Below are 19,845 nucleotides of genomic sequence, written 5' to 3'. Positions count from 1 at the left end.
CTTGAGGCGGTGGAGGGGGGGTGGGGGGGCGGGGACGGTATCAGGTGTCACGGTGGCAGTGACTGGGGCCAAGGCACCTCCTGGGGGCTGGGGCCCGAGGCGCCCTCTAGTGGCGGCGGCCGGGAACTGTCCAGTGTCAGTCGAGGCGATGAGGGAGCGGCCCCTGTGCGCACTAAGTACCTTTTTACTTTAGCCAGCTTTTTCCAAACTAGGTTTGTGGGAAGGTGTCTTTCCTTAAAAGACTCCTGAAGACCAAGATCGGGTCTGAAGTGTCACTTTTCCGAGACGCGTTCTCTGTCCGCTTTATCCAAAGTAATGCCAACAAAAAGGGTACACATTTTCCTCCGTCACCTTGTGTGTGTATGTATATGTGTGTGTGTGTGTATAATGTAATACATTATATATGTATTTATACATATATGCGTACATGTGTTATATATAATGTATTATACATGTAAACGTACGTGTGTTATACATATATACATATGTGTGTTATATATGTATACGTACATGTATACATTTATATACATATGTATAATGTATATATATACACATTAACTTAAATTGTAGTTAACATGCACGTGCAATATTGGTTTCAAGAGAAGTCAGCGATTTATCCCTTATATACAAAATCCAGTGCTCATCACAAGTGCCCTCTTTAGTACCCCTTACCACCCTTCTAGCCCATCCCCCACCTCCCTCCCTCCATCAACTTACCACTTACATTGTTTATACATTTGTTTCCTTGTTTGGCCGGCTCCCTGAACTAGGCTGAGGGCAGGCACCTTCCTGCCTTGTTCACTGCTGTACCCTACCCCTAACAATAGGCGCCATGCCTGGGATGTATTAGGTGTTCAATAAATATTTTTGAGTTAAACTAATTACTGAAACTGGGAAGGATTCTTAGAGGTGGTGCTTAGCTGCTGCCCAGATATAGTTTGCTGTCTTGAGTACATATGAATATTTACCCTACATGGAGAGTAGTAAAAAGCATCCTATTGGTAAACAGGATCTAGGTTCAAATCTTAGCATTGCCATTTCCTTTAGTGTATGTGACCTTGGACAAGTTACTTTAGCTCTATTTCTTCTGTAAGAGTACTCATTTGATAAGAGTTCTGTGAAAAGCCAAGAAAAAAATGGTTGTGAAAACTCCGTATGACACTTAATGGGTCAGAGAGTTTCATATTAACATAGACTGTTTATGACTACTGCTCACGAAGTCAGAAAATGTTCTGTAAGTGATGGTCTCTACAATTGTTGGGTAGATGAGGTGGGCAGGATAGAAAGTTGACTAAAACATGATTTCAGTCTTCAGGCAGTGTCTAAGTTCTCTCAACTGTTATGTATCTCAAGAATATTTAGCTCTACAGGTCTTGATCTCAGGGTTGTGAGTTCAAGCCCCATGTTGGGCTCCACGCTGGGTGTGGAGCCTACTTAAAAAAAAGAAAAATATTCAGCTCTAAAATTCTAGAACACTCGTGGAAAGAAGGGGGCAAGATCAATCAGAGACACTTTTGTGGAGGAAATAGGCAGGTATTGTGCCTGGAAAGATGGAGTCGAGGGAACGGTAAAACAATATGGCAGGAACACAGGAATTCTTCCCCTCCCCCCTTCCTTCCTTCCTTCCTTCCTTCCTTCCTCAAATACATGTTTATTATTTAGTGCCTCTCCCTCCATGCCCCCTCACCACAACATACACACATAAGTCTTGCTGGTTCAGCCTTCTAACTATTTCTTCAGTCATCCAGTTTCCTCTCTCCTGTGCCACCACCCGCCTTTCATCTAGAAAACTGGATCCGCTTCCTTACTGGTTTCCCTTTCATCTATTTTGGCCTCCTTCCAACCAGTTTTCTATTCCACAGCCAGAGAAAGCTTTGAAAATTGCAAATCTAAGCTTGTCACTCCCCTTTATAAAACCTTTCAAGTTTCCTCTGACTCTTAGGATAAAGTTCAGACTCCTTAACCCGGCCTACAAGGCTTTGCATTATTGACTTCATCCTGTCTTCCCAGCCTCGTCTCATACCGCATCGTATCTTTTCAGCCCCTTAGCTTTCTATGCTAAGAAACGTTGGCCTTTCAGTTCTACTTTAGGCCAAGCAACCTTATGCTCTGGGCTTTTGCATGTTGCTCTTTGCTTGGAGTGTCTTCCCTGCCCCCCAGTTTGTCTTTCAAGTTCCAGCTGAAATGGTAATAATAGCTAGCGTTTATTAAGCAGCTATCATGTGCCAGCATTGTTCTTGATGCTTTCTGTGTATTATGTCATTTAATCCTCAGTATAACTTCATGAGGTAGATACTATTGTTAGCTCCACTTTGTTATTTATTTATTATTTTTTTTGTGTGTGTTTATTTATTCTTGAGAGAGAGAGAGTGACAGAGTGAGTGGGGGAGGGGCAGAGCACAAGAGGGACACAGAATCGGAAGCAGGCTCCAGACTCTGAGCTGTCGGCACAGAGCCCGACGCCGGGCTCGAACCCACGAAATTGTGAGATCTTGACCTGAGCCGAAGTCGGAGGCTCAACCGACTCAGCCATGCAGGCGCCCCAGCTCCACTTTATAAATGAGGAAAGGGAGGTTAAGTAACCTGCTCAAGATTTGAGTCAGGATTTGAACCCAGACTGGGCACGTGAATTACTGCTGCACTGTACATAAACAGCACTGTTGGAGAAAACTATTTTTTAATCCCACAGATTTAGGTTCCTCTGTCGCTCATCTGTCTTGTAGCTAGGTATACTTGTCCTTAATAGTACTTAAAATGATCATAATTAATCAGCTGTGGCATTATGCATTTCATGAATTCCATGGAATTCTAAGCTCACTGTATTTATAGTCCCTCGCACAGTGCCTGGGACACAAGACATGCTCATTAAATATTTGTTACATGAATAAGTATTTTATATACCTGAATGTAAGGTAGTGTTTTATTTATTTTTTATTTTTAAATTTTATTCTGAAAATAATTTTGCAGGAAAGAAGTTGCCTTGTATCTTGTGTTCTTACAAAGTCTCTTATAGCCCGTGGTGCCTGTTTTATATATTTCGTTTTGAATCAAAATACTGTTTGGGGAAGATGCAGCCTGAGATGACCTTAGTCGATGCTGGTTCTCCAAGTTTACAGAGATCACCGTATGGAATTACTTAAAAGGGAGGCGAAAAACGTTAACATGGATTTAAGGAATTATTCTGGCTTTAGGACCTCACAGTTTCAAGTGTTAGATCTTGTTGGAGTAAGCCTTTTATTTTTTTAATTTTTTTTTTTAACATTTATTTATTTTTGAGACAGAGAGAGAGAGAGTATGAACGGGGGAGGGTCAGAGGAAGAGGGAGACATAGAATCTGAAACAGGCTCCAGGCTCTGAGCCGTCAGCACAGAGCCCAACGCGGGGCTCAAACCCACAGATCGCAAGATCATGACCTGAGCTGAAGTCGGACGCTTAACCGACTGCGCCACCCAGGCGCCCCGGAGTAAGCCTTTTAAAAAGCAGCAGAGGGGGGCGCCTGGGTGGCGCAGTCGGTTAAGCGTCCGACTTCAGCCAGGTCACGATCTCGCGGTCTGTGAGTTCGAGCCCCGCGTCAGGCTCTGGGCTGATGGCTCAGAGCCTGGAGCCTGTTTCGGATTCTGTGTCTCCCTCTCTCTCTGCCCCTCCCCCGTTCATGCTCTGTCTCTCTCTGTCCCAAAAATAAATAAACGTTGAAAAAAAAATTAAAAAAAAAAAAAAAAGCAGCAGAGGGGCACCTGGGTGGCTCAGTCGGTTGAGCGTCCGACTTCAGCTTAGGTCATGATCTCGCAGTTGTGGGTTCGAGCCCTGTGTCGGGCTCTGTGCTGACAGTTCAGAGCCTGGAGCCTGCTTCAGATTCATCTCCTCTCTCTCTCTCTCTCTCTCTCTCTCTCTCTCTCTCTCTTTCTCTCTCTGCCCCCTCCCCAGCTCTCACTCTGTCTCTCAAAAATAAATGAATGTTAAAAAAAAATTAACAAGCAGAAAGGTTATATTGTGGATATCAGGAATATATAAGCATAGCATGAATTTAAAAAAACCAACTGTCCTCAAATAATTTGGATCTATGTGAGGATGGTGTGATCTGTAAATTGGGCCAGCTGATGATAAAATTGGCTTGAATGATGATGAAAGCACTGATAATTTGAATGAAATTGTATTATAAAGTTCGAGGGAAAAAGCATTATCTCTATTTCATATGTGATTTTAAATGTGTTGCTAAATAATATTAGATAGTGTATGTTCACTAAATTAGTACTACTTAAAGTAGACAGTTGACTATTTCATGTATATGAGGTTGACCAAAAACTATTTTTTTAGTTCTTCCCTTTGGGAAAATAAGGCACTGCCTTATTTTGCAATACATTTTATTAAGTGTTGTTTATTAGGTACTAGCAGACACAAAGATGGGCTGATAGGAATTTGGTGTATATACAAAACCAGAAGAAACTAGCTGGGCTGAAACAAATGGTTATATATTAGGATTAGTTCATTTATTCAATGATCTCACAATTATTAAGCCTCTCCCCCAGGCCAGCCATTTTTCTTGTTGCTCGGAATAAATCAGAGATGAGACAGGTAATTCCAGCCCTAGGATAGTTCACGTAATAAAATGATTGGGAGATATGTTTGGAGTACTAAAGTGAGGCTGGGTTTCTGAAGGCCTCATGACTGAAGACTAGAGATTTGGATTTGATATGAAAGGATTAGAGAGTCCTGCTGCATTTTGCCCAAAAGAATGACAAGAAAAGATGATGTTTTATAAAAATTAGTCTGGGGTGGCATCCAGGATGGATCAGAGTGGGAAGAGACTGAAGGTTAAGGGTACAAAAGAGTTATTATAAGGACCTGGACAAGAGCTAGTGAGGAACCAATAGAATGCCCTAAAATAAGGGCCACCTTAAAGCGGTCCAGATTTGTGGTGCAATAAATGGGAATCAGATTTGAGCTCCCCAAACCCATGTATCATGTAGTTTGTCATCAGAATTTGGCGTTCATCTTATAAACATTTGAGGGGCCACTCTGTAGCCATTCTGCTAGGTTCTAGAAAAATAAGGGCAAATAAGAGGTGGGCCTTTCCCTCAAGAAGTTCAAAAGTTTAGCAGTGAAGATTGGCGTTTGAAAGTTACTGTGCTATCATGTGATAGGTGCTGTAACAGAGAAATATGTTCAGGGCACAGTGAGAGTTAAAGGAAGGAGTAATCATTGATAAAATCTGGTGGTGGGGGACAGAGCATCCAGATGAAGAGAAGTCACGCTGGAACTAGATCATGGAAGATAAATTGGAGATTGCCTGGCAGACAAGCACCGGAAGGAAGGGCTTTGTGAAAAGAAGGAACAGCATGTCCAAAGATAGGAAAGATTGAAATTTCAGGAAAAGAGAAATCTCTTTTGCTAGTGGAAATACTCACTGCAGTGATTTGCCAATCTTAGATACTAATTCATTAAGTTTGACAGGCTGCCTTTGGCAGGTTATTCATCCCAAGGCACTAAAAAAAATATCCCAGAATGAAAGAGTTTTAATAACCAGTGCTTAATACAATTTTATGATATTCTTTCAGAATCTGAACAAGATGAAAACTTCTTAATTGCATTTTTTTCTTATGTGTTAAAAAGGTTGGGAAGCCTGGCTGTCTGTCAAAGAGCATGTGCCTCTTGATCTCTGGGTCATGGGTTCGAGCCCCATCTTGGGTGGGGATTACTAAAAAAAAAAAAAATTAATATTTTAAAAGGAAGAGAACAAGGAATACTATAACGTACACTTACATATCCACCACCTAAAATGAATAAATAATATCATACCTACTTTTTCCCAAGTCCCATTTCCCTCCCTTCCTGGGCATCCCCTTGGTATCAGTCCACTTTTAACACTTAGAATATATATATTATAATATATATAATTATATATTGAATATAAATTACATGAATTATATATGAGCATATGTATATTCAATATGGATTACATACATATATTTGAATATATATGCATATGAATATATACTATATGAGTTTTTTTAATGTTTTAAAAATTCATATACAGGGTCACCTGGGTGGCTGAGCTGGTTAAGCGTCTGATTCTTTAAATATTTAGTTTCGAGAGAGACAGAGAGAGGCAGAGCACAAGCAGGGGAGGGGTAGAAAGAGAGGGAGACACAGAATCTGTAGCAGACTCCAGTCTCTGCGCTGTCATACAGAGCCCAACTCGGGGCTCAAACCCATAAACCGTGAGATCATGACTTGAGCCGAAGTAGGACGCCTAACCAGCTGAGCCACCCAGGCACCCCTAAGCATCTGACTCTTGATCTCAGCTCAGGTCTTGATCTCAGGGTCATGAGTTCAAATCCTGTGTTGGGCTCCATGCTGGACATGAAGCCTACTTAATAAATCAATATTCATGTACAGTTGACCCTTGAACAACATGGGTTTGCACAGCACAGCCCCTGTTTGAACTTACTCAAAAAGTGCTAATTAAAATGTGGATAATTGTTGATTTTAGTGGAACAGCATTCCATTAAGGTCAAGATCATGTCCTGAGTTGCTTTTGTACCATGTTGTTGGGTCTTTCATAGGAGTAGTGCTGGTTTGGGGATTTAATTTTTTTTAGAGAAAGGAACACAAGTACATTGTAAAAAAAAACTTTAACTTTTCCCCGTGTATTCTTTTTTGAGACTCACAGCATTACTTTAAAATTTTATTTTGAAATATACAATACAGAAAGTTATTTTCAGTTTATTGAGGTATAAATAACATCACCAGTACTTTTGAAATATTATGAAGAAAGACAACCAAACAGACTACCTACCCCCCCCCCCCCGACTGTGTGTACAAAAACCCGTTTCTATGGATATTTTTCTATGTGAAAAATCATATGGACTTTTATAAATATTGTTTCTAACACAATTCTATATTTGTAAATTAATTTATAATGTGAACTGGGACACAATGTGGGTCCACTCCCACTTATAGCAGATTTTTTCAATAAATACAGTACGGGACTATAAATGTATTTTCTCTTCTTTGTGATTTTCCAAATAACATTTTCTTCTCTCTAGCACACTTTATTGTAAGAATACAGGATATAATACATAGAACATACAAAATATGTATTAATTGACTATGTTATTGGTAAGGCTTCTGGTCAATAGTTAAGTTTGGGGGGAGTCAAAAGTTATACAGGGATTTAAAAAAATTTTTTTTAATGTTTATTTATTTTTGACAGAGAGAGAGAGACAGAGCATGAATGGGGGAGGGGCAGAGAGCGAGGGAGACACAGAATCCGAAGCAAGCTCCATGCTCTGTCAGCACAGAGCCCGATGAAGGGCTCGAACTCACAGACCGCGAGATCATGACCTGAGCTGAAGTCGGATGCTCAACTGACTGAGCCACCCAGGCACCCCGATATACATGGATTTTTGACCGCGTGAGGGATCAATACCCCAACCCCTGTGTTGTTCAAAGGTCAACGGTAATTGATTTCATGTGGCATTTATTTTTATTTCCTTCAAATTTGCTTTCAGAATTCATCCATGTAGACCAAGTTCATTAATTTTAGCTGCTGTGTGGTGTTCCATCTCATGAATGCACTCCAATTTGTTATTCTGTTTGTTACTGATAAACATTTATGTTGTTTTCAATGTTTCATTACTACAAACACTGCCTTGTAGGGGAACATCCTTGAACAGGCTTCCTTGTTCTTATGTATGAGAGTTCCTCTTAAGCAGTGTTTTCAGAGTGGTTTTTTTTTTTTTAACCATAACTCATAGTAAGAATACAGTTTATGAGGCGCCTGGGTGACTTAGTCCGTTAAGCCTCGAACTTCGACTCACGTCGTGATCTCACAGCTCATGAGTTCAAGCCTGCATCAGGCTCTGCGCTGACAGTGTGCACATGCTGTCTCAAAAATAAATGAACAATTTAAAAAAATGCATTTTATATCAAGACTCATTTAATATACAAAATAAAAGTTTAGTGAAATAATACTTAGGCTATCTGCACTCTATTTTTTTTTTAATTTTTTTTTCAACGTTTTATTTATTTTTGGGACAGAGAGAGACAGAGCATGAACTGGGGGGGGGGTGCAGAGAGAGAGGGAGACACAGAATCGGAAACAGGCTCCAGGCTCTGAGCCATCAGCCCAGAGCCCGACGTGGGGCTCGAACTCACGGACCGCGAGATCGTGACCTGGCTGAAGTCGGACGCTTAACCGACTGCGCCACCCAGGCGCCCCTATCTGCACTCTATTTACTATTCTATTCCATTTTTGTAAAATGCTGGACACGACTAACTAAAACGATTTCATGACCCACTAGTGGACTGAAAAACACTGTTCCAAGGCAGTAGACTTTCTGGATCGGAGGATACATGCATTTTCAACTTGAGTAAATATTGCCCTGTTGCTCTCCAAAGTGGTTGTATCAGTTTTACAGGATATGCAAGTCCTAGTTTCTCACCAACACTTAAAATGGTCAGACTTTTAGATTATTGCTAATCCAGTAGATGTGCGATGAAACTCTTTGTCAGTTTACTTTGCATTTTCCTGGATACTGGAGAGGTAGAATAGATTTTTATATGTACCATTGTTTGAATGTCTTCTGGTAATTGTCTATTCATACCTTATGTCTATCTTCCCACTGGGTTGTTTATCTTCTTTTTTATTGTTATTGGTTTATAGGAAGCCTTTACAGATGCTAAATACCAATCTTTTTCTGATATGCATGTACATTGCAGATACCTTCTCCCTATCTCGCCATCCGTTACTTGTATTTTGACCTTGTTTAAAATACTTTTAGAGGGGCTGCCAGCTGGCTCAGTTGGTAGAGCATGTCACTCTTCATCTCAGGATCATGAGCTGAAGCCCCACATTGGGTGTGGAACCTACAAAAAAAATTGTATATATATACACATATATACATATATGTTTGTATATGAGTTTTTAGTATTTGTTACAGATTTGTTACAGTCAGGTTTATCAAAACTGGCTATTATAACTTCTGCTTTTTCATAATTTGGCTTTTTAAATTCTATCTTAGGATCATAAAGATATTTATATTTTTTCAGATGATTTTGAAGGTTTTATTTCATTTTGTTTTACCATTTCAGGTCTTTAATTCACCCGGAGTTTATTTTTGCCTGTTCTTTTTCTGTCTTCTGAAGCTTGCGGGGCTCACCGTTTGACTCCAGCACATTTCTCATTCCAGTCATTGTTTTCTGGCACTCTAGGTGTCTTACCCCCTCCTCCAAGTCTTTCTCTTAGCAAGAACAGAATGAGGATATAAATGACCTCCAGGCTTAGAAAAGTATCGGTTTGAAGGCCTGTAAGGAAGAAGCAAGCGGCAAAAATGAGGTCAAGAGGGCCATCAGGAGGAAACTCCGCAAAAGATGACGTGCAAGGACGGTTCCTCCTTCAGACCAGGAGCCTGAGGATCCTGGAAGAAGAAGTGTGTCTACAGGGAGAAAGAAGAGTGTCTCAGAGGGCTGGCCCTGAAGGAGAAGCTTCTGACAGCCTCCTCACGTCCTACTCTTGAAGCCCTTCCGCATCTACCGTATCTACTTTTTAATTTTACCTCTTGTTTCTACTTGCAAGTCCTGTGAGCTTCTTCCATCTTGCACTAGAAAACTGTGAAACTAAGGCATGTAAGAGACACACAGAAGTTTTTGGTGGATCTGAGATTAAAACATAGGTCTCTTGGCCATCAAATGGGAAGGGTTTGGGTGGAGTCCGGTAGAAACCAGTTTGTGAGAGAAGACTTGTAAAAGAGGAGGTTAGCATTCCGGAGGAGCAGCAGTCCAAAATTATAACAGGTAGCCTTTGATTTCCAGTGTAATCACTGCAGTCATAATCATCACCAAAAAGTCTTTATGAGTGCCTGTTCGTAATGAGCAATTAAGGTAGACACTGAGCTACATTTAGAATATGCTTTTCCTGAACATGGTCTAAGAATTCATACTCTATGAAAATGAATATAAACAGATAAGCAAAGGACCTATCCACCTGACAATTAAAAGTAGGCCAATCTAGCTACTGGGGGTAGTAAAGAACATCAAACATGCCAGAAGTAGTGCAATTTAAGGATAAGGGCATCACTGGATGAAAAACAGTGCCAAGTAGGGACGGGTTATAGGGGTTCCAAGGTCAGGGAAACTGTCACCGATCAATTAGGGAGGGTGGGTCTCTTGCTTTCTGACTTCTCTCACTCCCTTCCACCCTTCACACACACGTACCCCACCCCAAGCTTTTCTCTTTCAGGTGACATAACCCTTGCTAAGGATTGAGATCAGAGGAATTTTTCCTTTGTGTTAGTCCTTGGCTTTGGATAAGGGACCTTTACCCAGCAGCAGCAGGAACCACCCTCAGGAGCCACTTTGTGCCACCTGGCACGTCCACGGCAATTAGAGCAAAAGGACAGAGGTAAGAAAATCCCTAGAAGGAAATTCTCCCCGCCCAGCTTTAGTTGGGTCACCCAGGGTCTCTGTCCCATCAGTCTTGGTATTCACTGTGCTGCATGGCTCGTTATCCCACCAGCACCATTTAGTGAGCTTCCGCTGGGTTCAGTTTCTATTGGGCAAAGGAAGTCCCTGCCTCAAGTCTAGGCACCTGTGCACACTCAACAAGATTCATAAATATCTTACTTAGAAGAATCAATAGTAGAAAGACTTTACGGATTTTGCAGTTAAAATTTTTTTTAACGTTTATTTATTATTGAGAGACAGAGAGACACAGAGCATGAGCAGGGGAGGGGCAGAGAGGGGGAAGACAAGAATCCGAAGCAGGCTTCAGGCTTCAAGCTGTCAGCACAGAGCCCTATGCGGGGCCCGAACCCACAAACCGCGAGATCATGACCTGAGCCGAAGTCGGATGCTTAACCGACTGAACCACCCAGGCGCCCCAGGGTTTTGCAGTTTAGTATCACTGTCCTAAAAGTCATCGATTTAATGTAGAAAAATAATTAACATGATCACATACACATGCAAATATATGTTAATAAGTGTACATGTATTGCTCCAGGGGGAAGTTATTGGCTCTGTCTCAGGATCTTTTCACTTGCTGATCCCTCTGCCTGGAAGTTCTTTCCCAGGTGCTAATCATGTGGTTTGCTTTCTCACTCTGGTCAGATTTCTGATTCAAAGTCACCCAGTGACGTCTTCTCTAACCATCCTTTGTCAAATAATCCTTACCTCTCACCTCTGGCTCTTGCTGCTCCTTACCTTACCTTTCAAATTTATTTTTTAATGTTTATTCATTTTTGAGACAGAGAGAGACAGGGCATGAACAGGGGAGGGTCAGAGAGAGAGGGAGACACAGAATCCGAAGCAGGCTCCAGGCTCTGAGCTGTCAGCACAGAGCCCGACGCGGGGCTTGAACTCACGGACCGTGAGATCATGACCTGAGCCGAAGCCAGACGCTTAACCGACTGAGCCACCCAGGCGCCTCTCAAATTTATTTTTTAATAGAATTTATTACTTTCTCACTTATATTTATTGACTTGTTTATTATTGGTCTCCCCCACAGAATGTAAGTTCTCTGAGAGCAGGACATTTGTATATCTTGATCATTACAATATTCCAGTGCCTTGAACAGCACTTGCACATAGTAGATCCTCGGTGCTATGTTTATTAAATAAATGAAATGAAATGGAACAAACATTCCTCTGCTGTTCTATGGTGAAGCTAAACAGAAGGAACCATGAAGTCTTTCTAAACTAATCCTATTCAGCTTTAGAAACTTGGTCATTCTGAATCTCTGTCATTCTGCATCTCTGACCCCTGAAGAAGACTCCCTACCAATCTCTTTTTCAGTTCAGATGACTCCAGTAGGGCTGACCACACCCCCTAGCTCTAATGGTCAGCTTTTGTCCCAGGCACCCCTGGGCACTGTTTTCAGCTTGGGACTTGGTTCGTGACCCAAGCTAGGTTATCAGACAGAGCCCTCCCCAACACTTTTGCCGGAACAATAGGGAAAGAGATACTCCAAGCTGTGAGGATCACATTGGCCCAGAGCAGACGGTGGCCATTGTTCCCCCATGCAAGGAGAACTTGCTTGAGAATAAAATCATTCTAGGATGGATACAGAGTCTAGAGAGAGAGAGAGAGAGAGAGTTAGATAAAGGCAGGTGCACAGTAGCTTGGCAATATTATCTGAGTCCTCAGATCCAGCCCTGCTTCAAGCTAGATGTGCCATTGGATTTCCCACTTAGGTGAACGATTCAGTTCCCTTTGAGCACACCAGTCTGAATGGGTTTCTGGGTGTCACTGACCATCAAAAAACAAAATGAAAATCACACCTCGTGCCCATTTAGCTGTATAATTTGTGCCCCATCAATTTTCACTTTTTTACTGAATGACACATGAAGGTTTTTATCTAAAACTTTTGAACATTTTTATAGTTTACAAAATAATCTCGTGTGTATATAAGATTTAATTTTAATACAGTTATGTGAGGCGGGGTATATGTTGTTCTTTTAATTGGTTAAAACTGAAGCTCAAGAAATCAAGCAATTCATTCAGCATCACACAGTGAACAGCAGAGTGAGAACTCTAATGTGGGTCTTCTGGTGCTAAATCCAAGGCCTGGTCTATAGTTTTCCATCTGCTTTCTTAAGTATTTGTAGAATTTCTTCATGAATTTATTTATTTTTTGTCTCTCTTAACAGAGGAGAAGCTCACTTAATAGGACCTTGCTGTTTGCCTTGAGTCCCTTTTTTAATTCCTAGGGCAGCTTTCTGGAATGAGTGAGGTTCAGGAGTAGGGGGTTGGCTCTCACTGATCGTAAGGTTAGAGTTGGTCAGATCTGCTTTCTGTCATCAAGGAACTTGTAATCAGCTGACTGAAATAATGCATATGTATTAAAGTGGTGCTTTTCCACCTTTTTTTGACTGCTACGGTAAGAAGCCACACACACATCATTAAAGTTTTACAAAGCAATACCTACCTTAGTACTTATAATATTCTTTGATATTTCCTATTTCATTAAAAAAAATTTTTTTTAATGTGTACTTATTCTTGAGGTGGGGGGCGGGGGGGACAGACAGAGAGGGAGACACAGAATCCAAAGCAGGCTCCAGGCTCTGAGCTGTCAGCACAGAGCCTGACGCGGGGCTTGAACTCACAAACCGTAAGATCGTGACCTGAGCCAAAGTCAGACACTCAACCGACTGAGCCACCTAGGTACCCCAACCTATTTCATTTTTTAAAAATTCAGATTGTGACCCACTAAATTGACTTCATCATTCAGTAAGATGGATTGAGACTCAGTTTGAAAAACACTTGTACAGGTCACATATATGTAAAGTCAAATCCAAGCTAAAGTTCAAGATCACAAATGTTTATTGAGTGCTAAAGGATGTGCTAAGTATATTACTAGGTGCAGTGAACAATAAAAAAATAATGTATGTACAGCTATCTTTATGAAGCTCATACTCTACTGGCAAAAATTAGAGAATAAGCTCAAATAATTAATAAAAGGAAAAATTTGAGCCAAAAAAAAAAAAAAAGCCCTCACAAAGATTCTGGAGCAGCAGAAGTCATATCCCGTGAGAATCAGGAAAGGCTTTAAGGGAGCAGGTGGTATTTGAGTTGAGCCTTGAAAAATGGATACTAGAGGGACACGTGGGTGACTCAGTTGGTTGAATGTTCAACTCTTGATGTTGACTCAGGTCACAATCTCACGGTTTGTGGGATCGAGCCCTGCATCAGGCTCTGTGTTGGCAGCTTGGAGCCTCCTTGGATTCTTTCTTTCCCTCTCCCTCTCTCTGCCCCTCCCCTTCTCGTGCTCTCCCTCCCCCAAATAAACAAACTTAAAAACAAATTGTGAGGGGCGCCTGGGTGGCGCAGTCGGTTAAACGTCCGACTTCAGCCAGGTCACGATCTCGCGGTCCGTGAGTTCGAGCCCCGCGTCGGGCTCTGGGCTGATGGTTCAGAGCCTGGAGCCTGTTTCCGATTCTGTGTCTCCCTCTCTCTCTGCCCCTCCCCCGTTCATGCTCTGTCTCTCTCTGTCTGAAAAATTAAAAAAAAATTTTTTTTTGATAAAAAGCATTGAAAAAATGGAAACTAGAACTGTGAGTGGAGGTAACAAACGAGCCAAAAGCATAGGGTCAGGCAAACCCGGGGTGTGTTGGGGAAAGAAAATAGGAAATTCAACTGGAAGGAAGGGTTCGTGTAGTGGAGAGGTGGAAGATGAAGTGGAAGGAGGGCTGGAACCATGGTGTGGGGGATCTTGAATGCCAGATGAAAAGTCTATTCTGTATTTAATGTGATAATGTGTGTAAAATATCCTCCACGTGGCATGAAGTGGCACTCAGTTGATGTGATCTCCTCTTTCCTTCTTTACTCTGTAGGCTATAGGAAGTTTCCAAGTGGGGAAGAGAAATAGATTGATCAGGAGGAAATTGAGGCTGTGGAGGTCAGAGCTATGGGGGCCTAAGCAGGAAGGTAGCAGTTGAAATAGAAGGGGACAACTGACCTTGCGCAGGTAGGCTACATAATTACCATTATTTTATGTAAGGGAAGATGAGGAATCCATGATAACCTTCAGTTTTCAAGTCCTAGAAACTGGGAATATAAGGAAATGGTAAGAACAACCTGGTTTGAAGAGAAAGGAGGATAGTTGGGGATATAGTAATGCTGACTTTCTAGCTGGACATGCGAGGAGAAAGTCCAAGAGGCAGGTGTAGCTCAGGGAAAGAGGGTACAGAGAGTAATGGCCTTTGGGAATCATTGTCAAGAAGGTGAAATGGTGCCATGGCTGTGAAGGGATGCTATCACAGCCTGGGACTCCTCCCCAAGGACACACCGGTGAACATGATAAAGTTCTGGCTCTCAAGGAGAAATACAAACCACAAAAGCAATTCAGTGTTATGGGAAAGGGAAGAATACAGTATAGTATATCATAGGAGTACATAGAAAACATGCCTTACTCAGATACTTGGGCTCGTGGAAGGCTTTTGGAGGAAGAAGCATTTAAAATGAGACCTCAGTGGTGAGTAGGAATAGGCCCAGCTGAAAGATGTGTAGAGCAAGAATGTTCCAGCAGGAGCACAGCATGTGAAAAGGTGGGGAGGCAAGAAAGAACATTGGTGCATTTGGGGAACAAACGATAGAGAGAATATCCTTCAGAGGTTAGTATCATGCCCACTTATCATACCATATCAACACAAAGATTTAAGAGCGTACCCATGGTTTCCCAGCTGGCTAGACCTCAAATCCAGGTCCGTGTTACTCTTAAGAGGTTGTTCTTTCCGTTATTCCAAGCTGTCCCATAGTGTCTCTAATGCTGGGTGGGTCCCGGTATTGTTACACTGAAGTTGTAGGGATTGTGTAGAATTCGAGGACCAAGGGTTGAACCTAAGGAATGCCAACATTTAAGGAGTAGGAAGAAGAAGAAAAGTAGCAGTTGAAGAAAGTAGAGGAAGCGCGATCCAAATAGAACTGCCCAGAAAGCACAGTATGATGGAATCCGAAGACACAGAGTTGGAAGGAAGAGGAGTGGTATGACATTTCAAATGTGGTAAGAGCTCAAGAGTCTGTGGGTTCTGACCATAGATGGCCAATGATGATATTATTTAGCTAACAAGAAAGTAATTACCGGGGTAGATCACAAAGGGTGGAAAAATAAAGGAGTGTTCAGGAAGCAGAGTAAGTGCTGGTCACTTTTTCAGAGACCTTGATTTTGGGTTTTACAACAGGAAGAAGTAAGAAGGGAAGCCAACTCTGTGTTGGAAGCACTACGTTTATTAGGAAGCGTTCTTGAGATCACCACGAAGGTAAGGGAAGCAAATCTGCACCGAAGGAGAAGTCAGGCTGTGAGGCAGGACGAAAGCTCAGCTGACCTTCAGAGCTGTTCCTGGTTGGGGTGAGAGGGATGAATCTTTATGCTCCTACATAAATCAGTCATTCCGTGTGGGCTGCCTAAGAAAGAGGCATGACGTGACAGCTGAGGGCCATCTGCCAGCAGTGTGCCCACTTCAACAGCTGGGGTCATAAGTCCTTTATTCTCAAGGGGTATCCTGCCTGTGCATTCCAACATTTATCACAGCAGTAGCTTTACAAGGCTAGCAGATTCGAGGGAGGAATGTTTTTAGGGTAGTAAGACTCAACTTTGGAAATAGATACATTAATATAAACATATCCTAATCATTATTCTGTATTGCCTTGTCAGGCAATATGTCAGCCATAACATATTAAAAAGTGGGCTAATCCGTTTATGAAACACCTCCCATATAGCTGGCCTTTGTTAGCAGGTGTACAAAGATAAGATAATCACCCGTATTGAGAAGCTAACAAGTTAGTGGGAGAAGGGATGCGCCAAAACAATAACCCTGTAAGAGGCTGTGCTTATCTTATTTGTGTTTATATCTGTACCACCCCATCTATGCCTGGCACACGGTAGATTCTCAGTAGGTATATACAGAATGAGCCAGTGCTAGAGTAGAGCAAAAAGTGCTTGGGTCAAAGACAGAATAGAGGGCTAATGCAGCCTGGAGGAGGCAGGGAATGCATCACGGAGGGGGATATTTTAAGGGAAGCTTAAATGTAAGGAAGGGGAGGGGTGGGAGGAGTTAATTCCTAGCAGCTGTTTCAGGGAAAACAAAAGCATGAAAAAGAATACTTGGAGGGTGGGTCAAAGGTAAAGCATGGAAGGAAAAGTCTCCTATTTCGATAAAGGGCACGCGCGACACAAACACATATTAACATCTACCCAGAAACGAGTTGGCTACTGTGGTAATGTGGGATATTCAGGGAATTTACAAGAGATCGTTTTTTGAGCTGGAGTTGAATGAAAGGGAATTGTTTTAGGTGTACACAACAGAGGCAGAATGGTATGGTAGTTGAGCGCTGGTTCTTCAAGAACAGATCTGTGTTCAAAGCCTGGCTCATGTTTGTGACATGTTATATGTGGTGTCTGATACGGATACATAATAAGAATGCAATTAATGTCAGTGAGAATCGCGGACCTGGAAGGCATGAGTGGAGTGTATATACCAGGGGACCTGTTGAGTAAACAAAACAGGAGCTATGGTAGAGTCTCATTGTAAAATCCATTCCTGTTTTTGGAACTCCTAAACCAAAATAGGGCTTCTTCCTCCAACATTTTAGTTCAGGGATGATTTCGTGTGTACGTATTTTCCCGGGAAGGGGGACAAATCGGTGCCCCACTCAATCTAAGGCAGCTCTTCATTGGGGAACTTGTCTGAGGTAGCACAAGGACAAGGAGCAGGGCACATTGTAATGATACGACTTTTAGCATTTGTGCGTGCCCTGGAACAAAGAGATCTTCATCTGGGATCCGGGAAAGAGATTTGTAGATCTTCTGACCCTACAGTTGTTCTGAATAGGAAGCAGAGCCACCTGCTAGAAGCCTACTTTGACCAATATGAATCCATTACTCTTTTCTTTCTTTTCCATTCTAAGACATTTCTTTTTTTTTTTTTCTGAAATTTATTGACAAATTGGTTTCCATACAACACCCAGTGCTCATCCCAAAAGGTGCCCTCCTCAATACCCATCACCCACCCTCTCCTCCCTCCCACCCCCCATCAACCCTCAGTTTGTTCTCAGTTTTCAACAGTCTCTTATGCTTTGGCTCTCTCCCATTCTAACCTCTTTTTTTTTTTTTTCCTTCCCCTCCCCCATGGGTTCCTGCCAAGTTTCTCAGGATTAAGACATTTCTTTCTATCGCACTTATTTGCATATGTTTTTGTGGTATTAAGCAGATTTTCTTTAAAACTATGAGAAAAGTTTCTGAAGGCAGCAACTTCTTCCTCCCAGTATCCCACTTCACTCTTCTTACTTGCCCCGCCCCCATGTCTCCTTTCCACCTCTGCCTCCAGTTGGCCTACTAAACTATTTGCCAGAGGCATGATTTCCTCATTCTTTCAATTCTCCTTCTCCCAGATTGAGAAATTCTGGGCTTGCTCTGGATTTTTTTTACAGTCTCAGGTTTTCGTTTTTGTTTTTTCTTTTTCTTTTCCAGCAGATGCCCCAGTCCTGGGTTCGCATGTCTTTGTTGTCAGCCTGTGGATCACTGATTGACCAGCCTGAGTCAGCGGGTCCCTCAGATCCCAAGGGACAGACTGGGCGGTGCTTTTACCCACACCGTGAGACTCCTTATGATTGCATCAGTGCTGCACGTACCTATGGAAAATACTAGTGGACTGTCAGGCTTGGGGTTAATTGGTTTCAGCTAACACCTTATGGGAGCAGAGTCCTTGTGCACATGCTGCCGTGGTACAAGTGCCCTAACTAGCTTCACAGCAAGGGGAGTGGCATCCTGAAGGAAAGCAATTCCTTTGACTCCACCCCTTTCATCCACTGCCACTCACAGATTGGCCTCCAGCTCCTGCCCGGTGGATCAAAGACGAAATCTTAGAATACACGTTTTCAAACTCAATTAATTGTTCATTAATATCCGGGAGTGGCAGATATACGATGCTTCCCTTTTCATGGCAGGTCAAAGATGAAATTTGATTATGCTTTGAAGGGTGTGGTTTGCCTCTTGAAATTCCCGGCAGTGTCTTTACCAACGTGGTGTTGCCCAGAGCAGCCCAAATGCCCTTATCTAACCAAGGGAGGCGCACTTGTCTGCATATATACAGGCAGGAGCCGACACTCGGAAAAGTCAAATCCAGCCTGCACAATGAAGAAGCAACCTAAGAAGGATGAAGCTCCACACTGTGAGCTCAGTAAGTAGCCAGCAACCATGCGGAAGCCCAAAGAGGTTGCTTAGCTGAGCAGACCCGTTAGGGGGACATGAATGGCTCCAGCCATATTACTTTCTAGTTGCAGCAGAAGTTCCCACAGGAAAGGTTCTGGTCTGGAAGGACTTCATCAAGCCTTTCTGAAAACTACCCAGAGGTGTTGGAGAGAGATTCTCAGAACTAATTTGTGCATTTTCTTTTTCTCTCTAGGGGAAGTTCTGTATGGAAACCAGCCTGTACCAGAGTAACTGAGGATACTCAGCCCAGTTTTTTTGTCCCTGAGATTTTTACTTTGTACTTGATTTGGAGTTTTCTTTTTGCAGTTCATTCTCCTTCCTCCTCTCTTGGACTCTTTTTACTATCTAATAAAATTTTCTCCTAGCAGTTTTGTTTACGTGGAGAAAGAAGTTGGAGGGGTTTATGCTTCTTTTCCTCTCTAAGCCTACAATTTGGTTAGATAAGCCTGGTTATCTTCAACGTAAGCTGTAGGGGGGTGTCTAAGAATGTTACTGGAAGCTCTAAAGGGCATTGTAGAAAATGAGGGTGGCTCGTCAGACAATTTTTCTTCCCTCTAAAGCACCACTAGTCTGGCTATCATCTTCAGGGAAAGGCTGGCGTTGTGAGGTTGGGGCTGGGGCGGGATCGCTTTTAGGTAGGCAGAGATAAAGCTTGGGGGAAGAAGCGAACCAGCCGGGTAGGATGGAGGAAAACAATTCATTACAGAAGCTTGGGAGTGGGGCATCTGATGCGGTGGAACTGGCTGTACTAGCTGATGTCTCGCGATTCCTCCCGGGTGTGGGTTGCTTTCGGTGAAGCAGCAGATACTATGGTGTGGCTCTGGGGACGAGAGCATATGGTCCTGCCAGGTTGGCTAAACTTTATGGAGTGGAGCTGTACCTCGCTGAACAAAGTCTCCAGGAAAAAAAGGGGCTTGACTGCCAGTATCTAATGTGAGGCAGCGGCTAACTGAGGTAGGAAATTGATCTGACCCGGGACTGGGCGCAGGACCGCCGGAGCCCCGACACCCACACTCAGTTGAGCACGGCTCGCGCCCGCAATGGCTCGGCGAGAAACAGCTCCAGCCCAGGCCGTCGTGGCCCCGCCTCCAGCCTGACCCTGGGGTGGGCGGACCCTCGGGACGCCCTCAGCTGGCCACGCG

General features: G+C 42.8%; 1 protein-coding gene across 3 annotated transcripts in view; it reads left to right on the top strand.

The window, feature by feature from the left end:
• SLC11A2 (solute carrier family 11 member 2) overlaps positions 1 to 19,845 on the top strand; it is a 52,548-nt gene that overhangs the window by 227 nt on the left and 32,476 nt on the right. The window contains exons 2-4 of one of the 3 annotated variants that reach the window (XM_043563912.1): positions 9,094 to 9,536; positions 10,241 to 10,402; positions 17,963 to 18,671. In XM_043563912.1, the coding sequence (XP_043419847.1) occupies positions 18,446 to 18,671 (226 nt within the window). In that variant the 5' untranslated portion in view covers positions 9,094 to 9,536; positions 10,241 to 10,402; positions 17,963 to 18,445. Of the gene's footprint in view, positions 1 to 9,093; positions 9,796 to 10,240; positions 10,403 to 17,962; positions 18,672 to 19,845 lie in introns of all 3 variants that reach the window. The other 2 variants (XM_043563911.1, XM_043563910.1) reach the window with 2 other exon arrangements.

This window comes from Prionailurus bengalensis, chromosome B4 (genome assembly GCF_016509475.1).
Source record: "Prionailurus bengalensis isolate Pbe53 chromosome B4, Fcat_Pben_1.1_paternal_pri, whole genome shotgun sequence".
In the NCBI taxonomy this organism is placed as follows: domain Eukaryota; kingdom Metazoa; phylum Chordata; class Mammalia; order Carnivora; family Felidae; genus Prionailurus; species Prionailurus bengalensis.
This window is presented reverse-complemented; position numbering and strand designations above follow the sequence as displayed.